Here is a 20572-nt window from a genome sequence, read left to right on the forward strand (position 1 = left end):
CTGAGTGTAGATTTTGATTACTCTGTTTTACTACACCTGCATTTACTACAAGTTTTTCCGCTCATTCAATTTTAAGAACAAAGTTACAGCAGCCACTAATGGTCAGTCATTTGTACTTGATTTGTGTAGATTTTTTGGTTTTCCCAATATTGCAAGCTTCTAATGCTCAGAGAAAGAATGTAAGTTGCCTGTGCATTGTGAAGAGAGAAAACCTCACCACAACTTAGGAAAGAGGCTGTATCCCTAGGAAAGAGTGAGATGCCTCCCTAAGAGATCAACTGATTACTTTCCTAATAGACCCATTCCAGGTTTTCCTAGTTAGACACTCCAGCAACACTGGAACCAGCATTTCATTGTTAAAATCTTTCAGCTGTGGCTGCCACTCACCTCTGCCTTCTCTGTCCCAAGACTCCTGCCCTCTGAGCTTTCCCACCAGTGTGCAGCCACTCAGAGATTCATGCTGGGATCTGGAAAGACCCAGGAAAAGTAGATCCAGCTGGCCAGCCCAGCATGGGTCTGCTGACAGACACAATGAGGGGCTCTTCCACTCAGCCTCTTGCCTCCTTGATTCGGCCATCAGTTTCAGTTATAAATAGAGCACATAAAGATTAAAAGAAAAAAACAAAAACCCCAACCTGAAATTAAACTATTCTAGATACAGCTCTGACCAGAAAAAAATCTACAGAACTTCCACTCCCCAAAAGTAGGACACCAAATATTGTGAACATCTGATGAGGTTTGGGGTAACAGCTGTGATGCTGACCTACGACTCACCTGCTCAAAATAGGAAGCGTTCTACACAGTCTAGTCTGTTTCTGTTGAACATTTATAAACATACTAAGAACTTGCAGACTGAGCTATGAAGCAGCGTAAGAAGCTTCTGCACATATACCACAAAAGGCTGATTATAACTCAGTGTAGTTTGTGCTTCGAATGTTTCAATTCAGGAGTCAGTTTTAGCAACATTTGATACAACAGTATCAGCAGTAGTGGCATGGATAGGAGCAGGATGGTTTCAGCTCATTGGAGACAGGGAGCACAGGAAAAATCAAAGTCAGTGCCTTGGTTGACTGCAGTCAGTCCTTTGCTTTTTCAGGTTGGTATGGAAGGAGCAGCCAGAGAGAACAGCAGGGAACTGCATTTGTCTATTAAAACAAGACTTGCCCACTGAAATTCCTCAACTCAAAGACCAGTTAATTTCCATCTCAGTAGAAAGGCTGAAGTCTGCCTGTTCTCCTACACCTCAGGAAAGGATGACTGAAGTTAGACCACAGATGGTTGTCACAGAACAACCATCACATCTGGTAAGTTTTCATCTGTTTCTAAACCACACTGAAAATTTACCTTATTGAGGTGCATTCTCAGCACTTGGCTTTAGAAGACTGAAAACACCTGAACAAGGTCAAATGCACTGCTGTGCCTGTTCCCCTTCCATTTACCCTGGAACCCCTCAGGGTGAGCTCCATCACAGCCCCAGTGCCCACAGGTCTGGCAGTCACCAAAGAGGGTGTTTCTAAGGCAGGTAAAAAGGGATTCTCAACATCCCACAGGAATTCTCTGAGGCCAAGGAAACCAGAACTGTAAGTTGCCCTGTAGTTTCTTGCAACTGCTTTGCAGTTTACTCTCCCTTTCTTCCTGAAGAGGAGGCTGACAACTTGATTCCTGAAAGCACAATTTATAGGCCAGCTTCAAAGCTATGGGTCCCTCTAAGGCTCTGGTTGGGGAATTCACATCAAAGACGATGCGCACATGTTCTGATGCCAGAGAGGACGGTTGGTAGAAATCTCCATGGATTTGCTACAGTCCCCAGTACAGGGATTAAATTATGCACTGAAGCTGCCTCTGTAAACTGCAGGAGACAAAGAGAATAAGTGGCAGTGCAATATCTCATAATCAAAGCCTGGCATGATTCTTTGCATCAATCTCTTGGAAGCTGTCAGGGGATTAAGAGAAGGGACATGTGTCAAAGTACCCTCAACTACAGAGCAGAAGTTGGTTTTGTTTGCTTTTAAGCCTGTCACCTCTGCACTTTTCCTGAGAAAAATATCTTAGTACAAGAGGTGTACAGCATCATGATGGGAGATAAGTTTCCTTAGTTTTTGCACAGCATTAAAGAAACATGTGATGATTTAAACCAAGTTGAGTTAATTTTGATGTGCAGGTGCAGAAGGAGCTCATAATTACAGTTTGTGCTATTATCTATCCAAACGCAGTACCATTTTTGGTGGCCATAGGAGGATCCAGTGGAGAAAAATAAAAAGGGAAGACTGAAAAGAACTTTAGACTCCATTTAGGAACAGAGCACAGCAACTGGCAATAGAAAAGACAATTGTCCTGCTACCAAAGCACGACCCTGAAGTCATCAGTGTTTCTCCTTCATCCACTGGCACCATCAACATTCCACCCCCTTGTTTAACTCTTTCACAAGGTATTTTTTGTACTAGGACACAAAACATTCTCATTTGCCAGCTATTCCTTCTTCTTACCTTCCCCACTACAATTTAGGCCAAGTCCTTTCACTGAAGCATTTTGCTGCTGTCCAAGTCCACATATTTCAGCTCTTTGTGTCTTTTTATTACCTCTCACTTCCCACCACCAGGCTGTTCTCCATCCTCACCTTCAGCCTCTTATTTACATCTTGCACATACATCTCTGCCATTATTTCCTACAATCTCACTACTCATCTTTGTTTTCTTAACCTCTTCCTTCCTTTAGTGCTTCCTTATGCTACAGCTCCTGGTGAGAGGATTCAAGAAAACATCACTGTCCTTCAAGTTTACATCTGGTAACACAGTTTCAACAACAGCAGCTCCAAAAATGCTAATTGTTAGTGTTTTCTTTGGAGGCTGTTTTCCACTCTCTGTAAGGCAACCAGGAGCACTGACAAGTAAATAACAAGTCAGCAGTACCTAAATGTGGATATACTTTCTATATGCACTTACTTTTTATACATATGCAATACTTTCTGGGTTTATTTACTTTATAATTAGCACTTGAAGTTATTCCACCATCTCCCAGCAATTTCATGGCAGCCTTTATCATTTTACCTCCCTCCTACATTTACCTGTAGTTTAAGATTCCAAGTGTGGTTGTTGCACAGAATATCTCAACAGACTTGTATTAAAAATGCTCTTTAAAATTCCAGAGCTTTGAACTAAAGAAATATCTCAAGAAGTTTTCATGGAAAGTTCATCGTGGTTGGTTCAATTCAGCTGCAGTTAGATGCACCTTTTCAAATAATGGGGAAAAAAAAATGTAAAGGGGTCAGACCCAATCAATACAGTTGTTCAAACAGAATTTCAGGCACTGTGATGTGGAGATTTTTTGTGCTCTTTCTTTGTACTGCTCCACTACGAAGAAAGGTTGCTTTTGCTAGTAGAGCAATAAAAATCTTAGCCTTTTGAATACAGCCAAATAACCAATGGGAATCTTTACCAGGTGTGGAAAATACAGCAACTTTTTCATGTTTTTCTTGCGCACAGCTTTGTTCTTTTTAAAACCATGCAGTACATGGGCACACAGACACACACACAGCACAAGAAAACACTTTAAAATACCCACAGACAGACATAAATCAGAGGGGTAACATCACATCCTGCCTTCTGTATCTTCTAAGTTTTGACACCAAGTAAATCTGGTCTTTCTTTCATAGAACATCCAGAAGTTAATTGCTAAGACACCTGGGAAATAGGTGGTTTCATAGAGGGGAACAGATGCTGATATAAAATATATACAGATATATATTTGAAGAGCTGGAAGTCAGAGGAGTAAATGGTGCAGAGGGAAAAATAATGGTGGAAAGTACCACAAAGGCTCAGGAGTGCTCTGCTTTCTCACACCACCAACCCTTCCCTCCAAAGGCTGTGGGGTGCCCAGGACCACCATGCTGGGCTTCAAGAGTTTTTCAAAATAGCAGCACACAAGTTTAGTAACATCCTTCAGTAGCTTTTCCTTCCACACATAAGATACTCTCCAGAAGAAAATCTCTTAGTAGTTTCCTGAGAAACCTATCTACTTTTGGTGGATTTCTTTTTGTTTGTGGGGGGCATTTGGTTGTTGGTGGTGGTTTTTTCCTCCCAAGTGTTCCAAAACAGTCTGGATGTCTCTAAGTACTGCTTACCTGTCCAGTCCTTTAAAACAAACAGCTTAATACAGATGTACAAAGACAAACAGTGCTGTAGCTCAGCAGGATTCCTTGCAGCCCAGCAATGCACGCCAACTCAAAATGATAGTGAAAAACAAGGGTGGGAGCTGTTGTGCAAGTCCAAAAAGGTCAAAGAGGTGCTACTTACAAGTATCAGGCTATACTTTTATAAATGCAGCTGGCCAGTAAAATTTTAGTAACTTTGGCTGAAGAAATTGAAAACAGCTGTTTATGGGAAGAGAAGTCAGCCTGCAAAATTTTTGCTTGGTATAACATTACAAAACACTAATTAAAAACCAGCACAATCAAAAGAACTGATAATGCTTTCTAATAAGTGGGTTCAATTAGTCCCAAAGACTTCACCGTTTAATAGGCAGAGGCGAAAAAAAGGCCACTTTCTGACCAAAATTATATTGATCTGCTAGTAAACTTTTTTTTTTTTCTAGTTTTAATATTAGGAAGTATCCTGTAACACCTAGAAAAGAGCATGTTGATTAAAAGAAACAGAAGTGGAAAAGAAATTGACCCAAACCAAACACTCCATCCATAGGAAAACTAGCCATTACTATTTAAAACCTACACCCATCCTTACAAGAGATGGTCACTAAGAACAGCATTTCACACATTAAACAAAAATTTTGGAAGAAAAATTATCTTATAATTTTTTCCCAAATATGGGATTAACTACAGACATGACCAAAATCTTTAGATCAAGACTGGTTTTGTTGCAAATGTTAATGATGTATCTGCTTAGGGCAAAATCCTTCTCTTCCACGCGAGCATGAATGAGCAGATTTTGTGTGTGCCATCAAAGGAAAGAGAATGAACATCTCTCCCCCAACCTGCAGAGCAGCACTGCCTGTACTTCTTTCCCTTCATTGCTTTGTTGTGCCCCACAAAAACAGGACAAGCACATCTTAAGCAGCTCAGCTCTGAATTTCTGCCACTCACATTCAAAGGCCAAGGACTCAGTCTCAAACATTCGCCCTCGAATTCACACAGTCAACACTAAACCACAGAAATACTTTTAGTTGTTGCTTCCCATTTTGCTTGAGACATTGATTTTCAGAAGACTTCAACATTTCCACTGTTCTCCATCAACCTGGTGTCTTTTGAGGGAACTGCTGCAAAGTCAAACACTGCCAGTGAGCTGCAGCTTTGCCAGTGCCCACCACCTTCCCCTTGGCCAACACCCCACTCTTGCTAATCAAGAACAAAGACAGATTTCATCAAATGCTTAGAAAGCATTTCTAAAAACAAAAGAAAAAACCCCAACAACAAAAACCAACAATAATAATTGTTATTCTTATTATAATTCTTCAAAGGTAGAATTGGCATAGAGAGAGCCTGATTCAAACCCCAGTGAAATAAATGCAAAACTGGGGAACTTCAATGGGATTTGAAACAAAGAAGCGCAAAATGTGATAAAAGCACAAATGACCCTGGATTTCCAACTACCTGGACACCAATAAGAGAAGAGACAAGACAGAGGCAAGAGGAGACAGTTATGTTAATATTTTAATCTGTACATATACCATTTTCCAAACTGTTACATTTTATTTAAATTAATGTTTTCTTGCAAAATATTCATTTATGCTTTCAAAACTTTTTTATAAAGGCAAAAATAAATCATTATTTTGGCAAAAGGTTTTGAAGTTGATACTGGCAGTATTGAGGTAAAATAGATTGCATTAGCTAAATATATACTTTTAAGAATATTTCTGAGTATAGTGTTAATATAATATGATTTGTCTTAAAGTCTGAAACACAAAGATCAATTCCAAGGGGGTTTTAGCTACTACTTGAATATAAGGAATAAACAAGTTAGTGGTTTAACAAAATACTGCAGAAGTATTTCTCAGTTATTTCTCATCCAGAGCTGAACTCAGCTACTAATTACATAACATTGGGAAGTTTTTCCATGTCTTGCATTCGATGCATACACAGGGATTTTTCAAGTATAGTTGCAGCAATTCATTTAATCTTATTTTCTCCTTATTGTAACTACCTCACCCTTTGCCCTATGCATAAGTACAGCACAGAATTCCAAAGTTTGGCAAAGATAAGCACCAGGTGAACATACCTACAAAATTAGCAGGTGCCACATTCCATTCGTTTTGCTGTTTCCAGGATAAATACTAGTCAATATGTCATTTTGTAATGTCTATTGAAAAAAAAATCAGAAGAAAAATACATATTTACTAGCCAAATGACACACTATAATTTTTTATTGCTTACTCCGCATATTTTAATTAAAAATCATCTTCTTTCACATCTCAACTTTCAAAAAAAAAAAAATAAAATTTGTTAGCTGTTTGTTACAGACAGGGCAGCGCTACTGTCAAGGGCAACCTAACAAACTGTGGATTGATACCAGCAAGTTAATCATCTGGGATCAAAAAAAGGAAATGGGAGTTAAAACTGGCTTTCATTATGGCTTTCGTGGGAAGTTTCTGCTATACAGTGGTTACTAATACTTAGAAATTCAAGCTAACAGTTCTTGCAGTGGATTATTTAATGGGCAAAAGGGTGGGTGATTAACTCTATAAAAATATTCAATCCAAAACACCCCTTCACCAAACCTGTCACCTGCATTAGCTCTATCCATACCCAATGACTGTGCTTCTAGGTTTGTTCAAATTTGAGGGGGTTTTTTCACAAAACTTTACAATGTACATCTGAGCCTGGGGGGGGAAGTAACAGCGTCGTTTAGTATCTATGCAAGAAGTGTCTTTTAAAATGAATTCAGCCCTTGATTTAAAAAAAAAAAATCTAAAATACATTGTTCTAAAAATACATTGTCAGTATTTTACAGAGTTTATTAAAAGTGCCGTTTATTCATATAAAAAGTGTGAACTAAACTGAAGTAAATAAAAAATGATTTGCAGTTCTCTTCATTTTCATAGAAAATCCCCCTATTGTTCTCTGAATGTCTTTCCAGAAGAAGGTGTCATCAGCCAATGAGTATCTCCACAGAAAACTGGCAAAGAATTTCCTCTGTCTTCCATGAGGGGTCACAAGGTGGAATTTGCCTCGAGTCTTACGTCAGTGTTCACTTACTGCTTTGGCTGGTGTGAAGGAAAACAAACATGGTTAAATATTGAAGGGAGTCAACCAAAGCCAAGCAGTAAGCAATTGCTGGAAACCTTTTTTCTAAGCCTTTTGCAGTTTCACAGAAGGAACAATTCATACAGACACATTAAGCGAACAATTATCTCATGATGCCACTGATGCTCAAGCTCTGGTGTCCCCTGCATGGTGCTGGTTTTCAAAACTACTTTCTTCTTCTGAAGAAAATGTAAGTTTGTATCAATATATATCTGTAAGTGTATATCTATGTGTATATATTTGTACAGACATGTGCTAGACATGTTTTTAGGTCAGTCTGGAATCACAGAATGGTTGGGGTAGGAAGGGACCTCTGAAGGTCAGCCCCGGCCACCTGCTCGAGTCTCTGGCACTGGACAATTGCTTGAGTTACTCACACAACCCTCTTTACTACTTCAACTCTGCTCTATCTTCTTGTTCAACTTCAGGCAATAAAATTAAGCCAAAGGAAATCAGAAAGATGAGAATAATATCAAAGCAAAATATGGATGCATAGCAAGTGTCTTAACTAGGGGCACTTAGCAGTTGCATACAATATTTACACCTTTTCCTGTTTCAAACAGGGAAAACTCTGCAAATCCTATTGAGATACAAATCCAGATTTTTTTTGTAAGGACAACAAAATTATCACAATTTTAATACCTGAAGTGGCAAAACAACTTAACCAGAGACAACAACCAACCTTCTGCTAACATAATCCAATGAAAGGCATGATCAAAGTCAAACATAACATTGCAGAATTAGTTACAAAGGGCCAAATCTTCAGCTCAGCTAGGACTCCGATGCCAGCTCCTGTGTAGGACACCAGCCCACAAAGGAAACCCCTGCTTGTACAAGGTGTACTTTGGATTCTCTCTTTATATGCTCTGTGCAGCCACCAGAGTACAGAGGCTGCTGAAAACCTGGCCCCCTGTTACCCAGAGCACAGATGTCTCCTCCCTTCACCACAGTAGGAGTGAGGAAGCACCTCACCTGCAGAGAGACAGCACTTCTCTGAAGACTCCATCAGCCCACGTGTTAGCTCATTAGAAGCAATATTTACAAGAATGAAAGGTTTCTGAAAAAGTAGCTGCATGCTTTCATTTGGATGTAATTTTGGTTTAGTAAAGAAGTTAAAATTTAGCAAGCCACAGCACAGGCACGATGGCAAATCAGGCATGCTGAGAGCAGTTAGTTCTTACTTGGAAGGTGTTTAAACAAATGTGTAGTGAAATCCATTGCTTAGGGGGGAGTGAGGTGGCTGTGGTACAGAAGGTGAGGGTGCTTTGGGTGGATAGGTCAACTGCTGAGCTAGAAGGGATCACACACAGGAATTAGGCTGCACAATCAAACATTCACATCATAAATGGAGCGACCTTAATTTTCTACCACATGAATAGGAAACCTAATTAGCAATGAATGAGGTGCTACACTATTTTAGTCACATGAAACACAATGTAAACAACAACATTTCTACCTGCTGCTTTTGTCTACCCTTTGCATAAATTAAACAAATAAAGATTCCTATTTGGATGAGAATATGGACAACCTATCTCAAGATGAAGTTTTACTGGAACATTATGAAAGCACACAACACTGATAAACTCTCATCAGCACTGCTTTTAAAGCTGAAGCTCTGGACCAGCACCTAGATTTGCTAAACTGATTTCAAGACTCACTGAGGCTGTACAGGTTTTCAACATTTCCTTTGTTATATGCCAGTAAGCAGAAACAATAATATATAGAAAAATAATGTTTAAAAAATTACATATGTGTATAACATTTTGCTTAGTGCCATGTGTGATACAGTAAATACATTTTCATATATCTCAGCTTGAAAGTAATAAAGAATACAATGATTAAAAGTATCCTTGTTTATAAACTAGAGTAATAGTATAGTATTAGAAGACAATAATCATAAAATTGAAGAAATTAGAACTCAATCTAAAATTCTGCTTTTACATTTAGGAGGGCCAAAGCATACAATGTAGGAAATGACTTCTTAATACTCTTGTATTTGACTTTAATCTTCCAGATTCTTGGCATGATTTCTACTCAAAAGGCTGATTTCTTATTAGGAACACAGGAAACTCTAAAGTGGCACTATTAGATAGATGTACACTTTATCTTAAAGATTTAGATTAGCATAATATCCTAACATAATTGGTTGCCCTGAATAATGGGCAAAGTTAAGCTTCACAGTCTTTTCCATAAACAAATCTTTGTAAAAAAAATCTAGATAATTAATTTGGGATTTTCAGATACGTTCTGCTTCATCAACAAGGAGCAAATGATAACCCAAACTTCGAAAATCAAACTACAAAAATAAGAATGTGAAGGAATCTGTTATATGAGACTACATGAGAATGTCCAATTAGCTGTGCAAAGTGTCAAATGCTTTTTTTTTTAATCACCTTAGATCATCAGAATTTAGGTCATACCAAAAAACCTGAACTCTTTTCTGGTTTGTAGATTTTCTATTAAAACCAGACTACTCTTATTTTTGGCTTTTTTTTTTTTTTTTTTTTTTTTTTTTTTTTTGAATACTATAAAGGCCTTTGCTTTTAAAGAAGAAATAATTGAAATCAAAGCAAGACATATTTCCAGAAGTGAGTTTTTGAGGTACAAGTGTGGCAACAAAAGCTGTGCACAAACATAAAGGTTTGGGATTCCTTAAAAACCTTAGTCTTTGGCTACTGTGTTAGGGTTTCTTTAACTGAAAGACAAAAGAGGCAGCTGCTGTGCCTCACAAGGAAAATCAAACTAAAACTTATCTCGCAACTGACTGCAAATTTTCTGAAGCAACACTTAAACATTTCAGTCCCAATACACACTTTAATTCCCTCTTTGAGGAAAACGGAAGAATAAAGAATATTTTTGTGGTTACATATACCTAAAATGTGATGGGTCACACTTTTGAGATAATTACAACATAAAAAATTAAAATATATAAATAAAAAAACCTATAGTAATGAAATGTGTACTACATTCACTACACAATATTTAAAAAATCAAACCTATTTCAGTACTGTACCGTTGCTACAAGTTCAGGCACACCCAGAAGTAACTTAACTGGCCCCATGAAGACCTTTGAGCAGGGCAGGTGCTCTGCTCTTCTTGTACTGACACAGAGGAGTAATTTCAAGTACTGGCTGTGGTCGTCTGGGCTGACCTTAGCCCAGATGTGTGACCTTTTCCCAGCAGAAGCTAGAAATTGAGTGGCAAAATGCTGCACTCGCTCACACATCATGAAAGAAATCCCCATTCTATAACCAAAGGATTTGAGTACCTGTTACAAGGTTCTGGTCACTGGAACTGAGATCAAAATGCCTGTGAAAAAGCCCTTTTGATACACTGATGGCCTGAAGGTCCACAAGGTTACTCCTGAAATGCTCCCATGATCTTACAATTCTGTTCTTCTGTTTGTTTGGTTTAGCTTTACAATGCCTGGCCTCCTCAGTGAATCACTTTATTCCTGCCAGTCAGTTAAATTACCCACAGAAACTCTCTGAAGTCTCAAGATTCCTATCTTGAAAATGTATTCCATCCCCTCAAAATGCCATTCCCCTCAGGTTTAGCTGGCACTGCATCCCTGAGTGTACAGCCACATTCAATCAACGCTCTGTTACTGCAGATGCACGTTACGCACTCCAATATTGGAATAATCTGTCTTTAATGGGAAGGTCTTAAGGGCTGCTGTGGCAAGAGCCATAAGTTTAAACTGACAACTTCAGATGAGAAATGTGCATATTTTTTCTCCATCATAGTTGAAGTTTCCATTATTTCTGTTCTCCACTGGAACAGTGAATGGTGCCAGTTATAAATGGCCAGTCAGATACTTGGGGGAATCACTGCTGCATGGATTACTGTGTGATACAAATCTCTTGACATTTCTTACTTATTTCAACTATAAAGCAATCAAGAGTGAAATTATCACTTTTAGCAACATATTGAAAAGGATCTATTAATTTCCAGGCATCAAGCAGAATTCATGCACAGCTGTCTTGCTCTGACCTCTCACCCTGGTCACCAGACAGAAACATGCCAATCCCCATTTTACAAGGTCTTTTTCAGCCTGTTGTCAGACAGCTCAAGCTGCAAATGATTGTAGCCTAATCTCAATCACTGGACCAGGGAATCTTTCTCTTAAAAAAAAAAATTTAAATCCTCTTCTCTTGATTTTTTTGAAGTCACAGATCAATTTACTTTTAAAAATAAATACAGAAATATTTGATTTAATATAATTATAGAGAATCAAAATGTTGATTTTTTTAGCACTATTAGAGCAAGTTTCCAAGTTCTGAACTTATTGACCATACTATTTTGCCCCCTTTATCCTGTCCACTGGAGGCCAAATACTCAATGTAAATCGTTAGCCCCTCTCCATTTGTTACCTACATGCACTCTTCACTATTTTGAATACGAATTGACTAAAACTTTCTCTTATGCCAGGAATTCAGCAACAACCCCACACAACTTGAGAAGCTGGTAAGAAATAGCTGTTATTTGGTAAATAACTCAGCATTACCTGCTACCTCCTTGCTCCTCTGAGAGGCTTCAGAAGCCAGAGCGTATGAAATGGTAATGATGCGCTCCTGCTCCTGCAGCTGTGAATCTAAATCAATCGAGTTGTGTTTGTCCTGGGCAACAGTAGGCTGCAGATTGTGCATACTGGGGGGAAAGTGAAAAACAACATTAACATTTGCAAACATAAAGAATCCACCATGCAGATAAGAACAAGCTTGGATTCAGACTGCAGTTTTCAGATCTCATCTATCAAGCTCCCTGTTTTATTGTCGTTCTTTAAATAGGGTTGATGTTGCATGCAAATGCCTACAGCACATGGAAAAATGGCACAGCCACCTCACATGCAGTCAAAATTTCTGCATAGCCTTAAGAACATCAGAAAGTCCTTTGTTGGAAATACGCTGTTTAAATAAAAGCACTACAAACGTGCTACTTATTTGAAGTTGTTAGTAAAATTCCTTTCTAGTGCTCAAAGGAAAAGGAAATAACCTGGTGGTCCCTCAGGCTGTACCCCTTCCAAAGAGAGGACAGATCCTTGACAAATCAAATTCTTGAAACTGAATGTTCAGCTGACTCTATATTAGCTGTAAGTAGCCAAAAGTGTTGTTTCACAACTCCGCTCTCTGGAGACAACAGAAACTTGCTCTCATGCTGACTTGTCTTCTGCTTTTGGTCAGATTCATGCCTTTCCTTCCTCCTCATTCTCATCTACAAGTTGGTTGGTAAGGACTCACTACTACTTTAGGATTCTCTGAACAAGAAAATACACAAAATTCATCATTATCTCTTGACCTTGTTTTGAAAAGCAGCTCTAAGTATACTACATAAATTCTGAGCGCATTTTCTCAAAGCTACATGGTACATTCAGGTAACAGAAATTAAGATTGTTGTATTATGTTAGTTCTCGATGTTTAACATGAGCACCTGTATAAGATTTGGAAAAAAACATAAAACCTAACCTTGATTTAGTAAGAATATTCTTTATCTTTTCTGCTTTCCGCTGCCTTGCTGCCAGCTCTTCTGTAGAAAGGGGCTCTTCTGGCTCCAGCTCAACATAACGTTCTGGAATTACAACCTTCTCAGGTTTTGACAACTGTAGAAAGAAAGCAAGCATCGAGTTTTCAATAACAAAGACTTGAAAGAAATGGAGATAAATCCTCCTCAATGGGAGAACACAGTGAAAAGAATAAAGCATGGATTTCCACAGTCAGTACATGCACCTGATGCTAAACACTCCTTCTGAATTTCTAGCTGATGCCCTTTCAACAGTGTTTTTTCCCTCTGATTCTTTTTACTTCAGAAGATAGACTGAACAAATATTAAAAGGGATTACAGAAGCAACAAGAATCAACAGAAAACATTTCTTCAGCTCAGGCTTAGAGCCTAAAGTAGGACACTGCCTCAAGTTCTTACAGTAGAAAGAAGCAACCACTAAGAGTGGTTGACTGGACAACCCGAGATATTAATGTCATTATATTTGTGTCATGCCAGCCAGAACTTCCTACAACTGAAAGGAAGTATCACCTCAAGTTTTAACCTAGGGTCATTCTTCTGAGACTGGATAATTTTCTGTGAGCAGCAGAAGGAAACAAAAGGCAGAGAGAAATACACTTCACTGTGCAACTGTAACAACACATTGCATAAACTAATTCTGAATAGACTGAAAATTGTAACATGATTGCATGAAAGCCAGAAACAAATTTTTGCTAGGATCCACTATTTTGTGGGAAATTTTCTCTCCACCCAACAAAAACAAAGCTTACAGACCTTGAAAACCACTTCTTATTATATAGAACAGACTGGTTTTGAAAACAAAAATAGAGAATGTGTAAATAAATGGAAATAAGTAAAGGAGAACAATTTTTTTTCTTCTTCTTCTTGGAATTTTGTTAAAACACTCATGAGGCAATGAGTTTTCAAAATTCAAAGTTTTCAATGAAAATAATCCTAAATTTTTCACCACTGACCTTGGCTCATGCTAATTCGATGGATTATGTAAAGTGGCCTGACCTAACCCCCGGTGCTTAGGCTCAGTAATTCACAGGCAATCGAAGGCCAAGAGCACACACTGACATACACAACTATATTAATTAATTAACTATATTAAAATCACAGCCTCAAGTTCCTTCTCAGGAAACACAAAGCCCGTGCTTCCAGAAAAATCCCAATTTTTCCACTACTCTTCCCTACTTTTGAATCCAACTCCTCTACGGAGGTTTAGATACAGACATATATACACTTTTTAAAATGTGTATCTCTATCTGTATTAGATTACTGTATCTAATCTAAATTAGCTCATCCTGTCACTTTCAGAATAACAGACCCATTAATCATGTGAACGGCAGATGGATTTCCTTAAAGGTACAACTGAGTATGCTCCCTTCTGAGGCACAGAGGTACCTCAAACATAGAAGTGCCTGCCAGGTGAAGAGGATGGCCACATGAAATGGAAAAGAACAAGGCCAGGTTGGATGGAGCTCTGGTTCAGTGGAAGGTGGCCCTGCCCATGGCAGGAGGCTGGAATTAGACAATCTTTAAGGTCCCTTCCAACACGAACCATTCTACGATTCTAACCAGGTAAACTGAGAAAGAAACTTTACACTCAGAGCTTCGGACCTATTTCAGTTACTCTGAAGCAGGACAGAAATGCCTACAAGCAAAAATGTCTCCTATCCAAGGCTTAAAGGAAGTACAAAGCGATTCCCATAGCCCTGAAGGCCTTCTGGAAAAGAAAAATTAATAGCAGAGTGCAACAAGGAAAGGCAGTAGAACAAAAGTTATCTTCTGCTTCTGAAGTTTACAGAAGCACTGTATTTTCTGTAAAAATTATACAAAGATTAACTGAAAGATGCATTCATTCATAGAGTTCAACAGGTAACGACTCACAAAGCAAACCTTTTACAAATATCTCTCTCTGTAAAATGATACTCTGCCAACAGCTTTCAGAAGAGCACAGGTGCCTACTAGTCTAATTATCATTAATAGTTTTACTGGTTTGCCATCTCCCGTGGCATTTAACACAGCACAAGGTACCCCCTGAAGCCTTTCCACTTGCTGTGTTCTCTCCTTCCCACCAGATGGCTCAATCGCATTTCAAACCAACATTTGCTCGGTTACTGGAGCTGAGAAAAGACCTCGTGCCCAGAACACCAAGCGGGTCATTCCAAAAGCTGACTGAAATATGTTTTCTGTTCAAGCCCAAATACAGCAGTGATTCCTCTTCTCTATCATCTTTTGCCAGTCAAAATTAAGAGCAGTAAGGTAGCTCTAGGGAACTTTTCCTTCATTCCTGTTTCTCATTTTTAAATACTCTTCGTGTTGTCTTCTCATCTTTTTTTCCCAATTTATAGAACCTTCCCTAAGTTAATCGCTCTTTCCTTTATAAAGCCTGAGCTATATATTTCAAAGAGTAGAGCCAACTTTTCAATTTCTTCTCTCCACTAGAACACAATACGAACACAAACACTGCAAAGGCGCCAGGTCATAAATTTTTAGTACCCAAAAGACTCCTTTTAGTTCAAACTTCCAGCTAACTTCTGAAAGAAAGGATGAGAATCCACTGCCAAAAACTTAGAAGGGTTAATGTTTTGGGACAGAGATTAGGAGGCAAAAGACTGTGAGCATTACCTCTCTGCTGATATCTAAATCATAGTCTTGAGGCTCCAGGTCAGTCTCTGTCACTGCTACTGGCTGAACTTTTAACCATTCATTTTCATCCTTGTCTTCTCCACGAATTGCCCTCTCAAGTAACTGCAAATCAAATTCTTGCTCTCGTTTCCACTGGTAATAGATACAAAACAATTAACAGCATTCAGCCATACTGCCAAATTCACCATATAGCAATGTATATTACTACTGCTGCAAACGCTGCACTGCTGAAAGAGTCAGCAGGGCAAACCCTAAACTGACAAGAGAAAGAAAATACAACTGCATTTCTTGGTACATACGGGTGGGAGTTTTGATCTCTAGCTGTGCTGTGAGGAATTCAGAGTACTGCTTAATTTTACATGTTCAGTAGAATCAGATTCTAAGAAATTTATTAATCCCAATTTTACATTTGCTGATTAACATGGAACCAGCTACACACAAACATCTTTGGGAGCACAGGTCTCACTACCAGCGAGCCTACAGACTGACAGATTAGTCCTTGGCATTGTAAAGAGGCAGTGCTGTGTGGTTCTGAATCACTACACAGAAAGGCTACTTACAGTGCTGGTTGAGAACCACAGCTTGAAAATTTAATGTATAATAAAATAATACCTACTGTTTAAAGCTGATAATACTTTGTGTATTAGCGTTAACTTGTCTTGAACTAAAAACTAATTAACTTTTAAGATCTTCAGACTTTACTGAAAGCAGAGTCCAGCTACCTGCAAAAGTCTTTCACAAGGTGTTTAAAAGGTAAATATTTAGCAATATAAATCAGAGCTATTAAATATTTATTGATATTTAAATTTAGCATATTTAAACTAAGCTGCATAATGTAGAGTATCCAAAATCACTGCACATTAGTCCCTTCACAAATACATACAATACAGTTACATATAAACTCACACTTAAGGACACTACCAATACCTTTTTGTTCAAAAAAATTAAGTTCAGTTGTAGCATCTTTCCATCCAGTAGATCTGAGCAACTTTACCATACACGATATTAAAACCAGTAGGAAAAAGAAGGGACAAAAACAACAACGACAACAAAATTATCTCCTCAAGGGTTTGAGGGAATCAATAGGAGAATGTGCCACTTTTATGTTTCTTAAAAACATCTCCAGTATTTCTGGGACAAATCTTTGGCTTGTTTTGGATGAAGCTTGAATTCCACATGAAGTCCTTAGACTTCATTATGTCACTTCCATTACTAAATCTAATTGAAACCTATTCATGCACAAGCTCTCAGAATTCACTCAGAAGATAAGTATCTTCCATGTATATTAAAAAGTGAAGTAGGTAAAAGGCAATTACATCTCAAAAATTAATACGTTACAGAATTCAAAAGAGAAAAGAACATTTTCTCATACTGAGTACTCCAAACTCATTCTTCTACTCACATTCGAACCAGGCCTGATTGATATAGTATATTTTAAATACACAGTATCATTTTCAAGTTGTTATTGTATATAGGTAAGAAAAACATCAAACCATTCTTAAGAAGCAGTACTTTTATTGGCTTTGATGTTGCAACTTTTACATGAAAAAGGCATTGTATATAACAAATGAATTCATGTACTGTGATCAATACTTAAAATGTCATACTACACTTGAGAGCTGACCAATTAAAAATTAGAATTACACATACAATGTATGTTTAAAGCAAATGTTACACACTGAGCAGCACTTCAATTATACATTTAACTGTTTGCCATTTTGGCTGCTAAATAATTGTAATGCTGTAAGTAATTGTGCTATCAAACATGCTCTTGCATATCCAAGCCCTATAGGTACAAGAGAGGACCTCTACAAAACATTACTAGGGCTGAAAAACTCTATTTTAATTCTTTACAGCAAGAAAAAGACCAAGATGGCACCCAAATTTATAAATAAAGTGTTTGCCACAAATGTTAATAATGAGTGTAGTGAAAATGTTTCGACTTGTGTTTGTTATGTGAGTCAGAAAACATAAGAAGCTCAGATTTATTTCTTCCAATTAAAGTATGAAAGTAACAGTGATACTACAGTACTACAATTCCCAAACATTATGCACTGTCTTTAAAAAATTTGTGATTGCAAAACAGAAGACAAAACAGATGAATGTCTCCAAGCAGTGCACTCGTATTTACTGGGAAAGTAAATACAAATAACTGGCTGAAAATTAGTGCTACAGAACAGTGGGAATGAAAAGCTGAATATTAAAAGGTTTTTTTTAATGCCAGCAATTGACACCATGTACTAAATGCAATTAAGCCTGGTAAAAATTGAGTAGTCCAGTTAGAAATTTTAAAGTAACTACAAAATTCTGCAAATTAAAAACAAGCAAATTAAAAAAAAAAAAAAAAAAAAAGCATTAGGTATGATGAGTGACGGATCTAAAAGCAAGAGATCTTGTGCAATGAATTAGGTAAAACAATGTGATCATTCTAAAGCTCTAGTGGATCAAATAAAAAAATAAATTAAAAGACCACAGCATAAGTGCAATTACAGTACAATCCTGGTTTAGCACCAAGTGAGCAACTGGGTAACTTCACCAATTAGAATTGCTTTGGTTAGTATCCAAAATGTATCATTATAAACTTATCATCTGCACAGCATTTACTCTTTGAATGCAACAAAAATACTTTTCTTCAGCAGCTTAAATTTGAGCCTTATTAGAATATTCTACATTTTGAGCTTTAAAGAAGAATTTGTATCAATTAAAATACATTAGCTCTCACGTAAATTCCTAATCAGCACGATTATATTTTAAAACTGGTTATCCATTTATCATCTTTTTTAAAAGAGAACAAACAAACACCACCTTGGTCTGATATTACCACCGACTATCTTGCAGGCTAATTTATGAACTAAAAGGAAAAATACCTATGGTGAGAAAGAACATTCTAAAAGGCCCATTCCATTATGAAGCAGTTTTAAAACTGTACAAGCTTCTGACACTTTCTAAACACAATTCCAATTAAAAAAAAAAAAAAAGAAAAAAATCATGGCTCTGAAATCACCCCAATACACTGGCATCTCCACTCATCACTAACCTCTGACCAACTTACCTGCTGAACCTGCTACATTTACCTTGACTACGAGTAAAAAAGATCATCTATTCCTCACACTCTCCGAACTCATTTGATACCACAGAACACTAATTTAATTGGACTAGAAGCATCACACACGCTCAAGTGAAAGTGCTTGCCAGGGGAAAATAAAAGAATAAATCCAAAGATATTTTTAGTTTAGTCCTTTTAAGGCATATCTAACATACTGAGCCTACGTCTGCAGACACGGGCCTGATGAAAGACCGAGATGAAACAGGCTGCCTTTCTCCTTGGCTAAGAGTTCTCTTGCGTTCCCGCACTAATGCCTTCTGATGTCTCTTCATTCTTTCTAGCTGCTCCTCTGCACTCATCTTGCCTCTTTGGTGGTCTCCAGAGTATAAACGTTCCAAGGCACTCTTTGGTCTCTCCTGGAGAAGTCACAAGGCACACAAAACACATGTTGTAATTAATACTTTATAAGAAGTATACAAAAAAATGAACTCCTTCTCCTACCTCATTACTAAATTTTATTCTATTAACTTTGCATTTCTTAGCATATTTAAACTCTGTATTTCCTATTAGGAGTGTTGATTTTTGGTTCTAAACCTTGTTTTATAAATCTATTTGAAATGCAATAAGTTGTTGGTTGTCCAGTTCATTTAAGAAAGTGAAAAACTGGGACACTTCGTTAGATCACAGCTCTTGGTCCTCTCCCAGGCTATTATAATCCCAATTACAAAAAATATACTACTGCTACACAAAATATACTCTGGGCTTAACTATTTCAAGCAGTTCCAACAATTGCCTTCAGAAGTTTATTTAAAACTTACCTTGGACCTATCCCTTCGAAGTGTTGCAAACGATGAAATGGTAGATGACTGGTGCAATCTGGAAGTTGATCCAGACAAACCTTTATAAGGAAAAAGAGAATGCCTCAAAACCAGATGACAGACAAAGAAAGAGTCAGATCTTTTTAAAATATTATTATACTGTTTCTGTGGCATTCGGGTTACTATTTTAGCTCACATTTTGCAATTCAGAAGATCATGAGAGGCACAAAATTTCACTTCAGCCGAACATAATGCATTTCAGGTCACTACTGATCAAAATTCAGAAAATCTGTAATAATTTAGAAGCTTATATTAAATGAGGGATGGGTTGATCTCAGCTGTACAACAATAAATAAACTGTATAAATAATCACATCTATTAAGAAAATAAAACCTTAACATTCACAGCTAGAAACAAAAGAAATAAGAAGCAAACGGCTAAGAAATTATTTGCTTTTGGCCTAGATATCATCTCTGTCCTCATTTGTGAAACAGTTACAGGATTACAGCACAGTGGGGATGGAGTGTCAAGTCAGATGTAATGTTTGGGGCACTACATTCATATTCTTTATCGGTTGCATTTCAATGGCAATATAAATGTTTTAAAAATACTTAAGAGTTTGCAAAAGGTAGCAGAGAAATCATGAGGCAAAATAACTCTTAATATAAGAGACATTCTAATAGCTAATTCCATGTTTTGCTATGGGTTTTTTTTAAGCCTTATATATTAAGTTGCTTTGCCAAAGGCTGATTGTCTGTAACAGCACCATTAAAACGCACAAAATCTCTAGACTTTCCCTGTATAGTTTATCTAAAACCAGTGATCTGGTCATAAAGATCATCTCCAGGAAATCCTACAAGAGAAAAGCTCCTGTACAGACAGTACTGTTAAAGATCAACTCCATAAATTCCTGGCTTACCACGGGTTGGTAGTGTCTGGTATCCACTGTCAGGGCTTATTAAAGCACTGGAAGGGTGGCTGAGGTCACCCCCTATCATTGCTAGTTCTGGTTCGCTCATGTATGAACGCAGTTCCACCTATACAGAAAAATACTCATCAGCTCAAATGAAATCACAGACAGCAAGTCTTAATAATCCTAAAACAAATCCTAAATCTTTGTTTCTGGCTTACTACATCTCTCTCTGCCATTATTATATGGCATAGATCTCTCACTGTCATTATTATCTCTCTGCCATTCTATATCATGATTACTTTATTAAAGGTCCATATATTCTACAGACAACAATAACATGTTTTATCCAAGGTTCCCATATCTTTGAAGAGCAGGTGTACAGGTGTGTG

At 37.6% G+C, this 20572-nt stretch overlaps 1 protein-coding gene across 2 annotated transcripts in view; it reads right to left on the reverse strand.

Annotated features, from left to right (window-relative positions):
- Positions 1–7189: 7189 nt before the first annotated feature.
- PLEKHA7 (pleckstrin homology domain containing A7) overlaps positions 7190–20572 on the reverse strand; it is a gene marked incomplete at both ends in the record, with an annotated part of 151020 nt that continues 137637 nt past the window's right edge. Inside the window, 7 exons of one of the 2 annotated variants that reach the window (XM_082284187.1) lie at positions 7190–7212; positions 11760–11902; positions 12718–12851; positions 15386–15538; positions 18668–18868; positions 19271–19350; positions 20190–20307. In XM_082284187.1, coding sequence (XP_082140313.1) covers positions 7190–7212; positions 11760–11902; positions 12718–12851; positions 15386–15538; positions 18668–18868; positions 19271–19350; positions 20190–20307 — 852 coding nt within the window. Of the gene's footprint in view, positions 7213–8444; positions 8543–11759; positions 11903–12717; positions 12852–15385; positions 15539–18667; positions 18869–19270; positions 19351–20189; positions 20308–20572 lie in introns of those variants that run through there. The other variant, XM_082284186.1, reaches the window with a different exon arrangement.

Source organism: Coloeus monedula (assembly GCF_965178545.1).
Source record: "Coloeus monedula genome assembly, chromosome: 6".
Classification (NCBI taxonomy): Eukaryota; Metazoa; Chordata; class Aves; order Passeriformes; family Corvidae; genus Coloeus; species Coloeus monedula.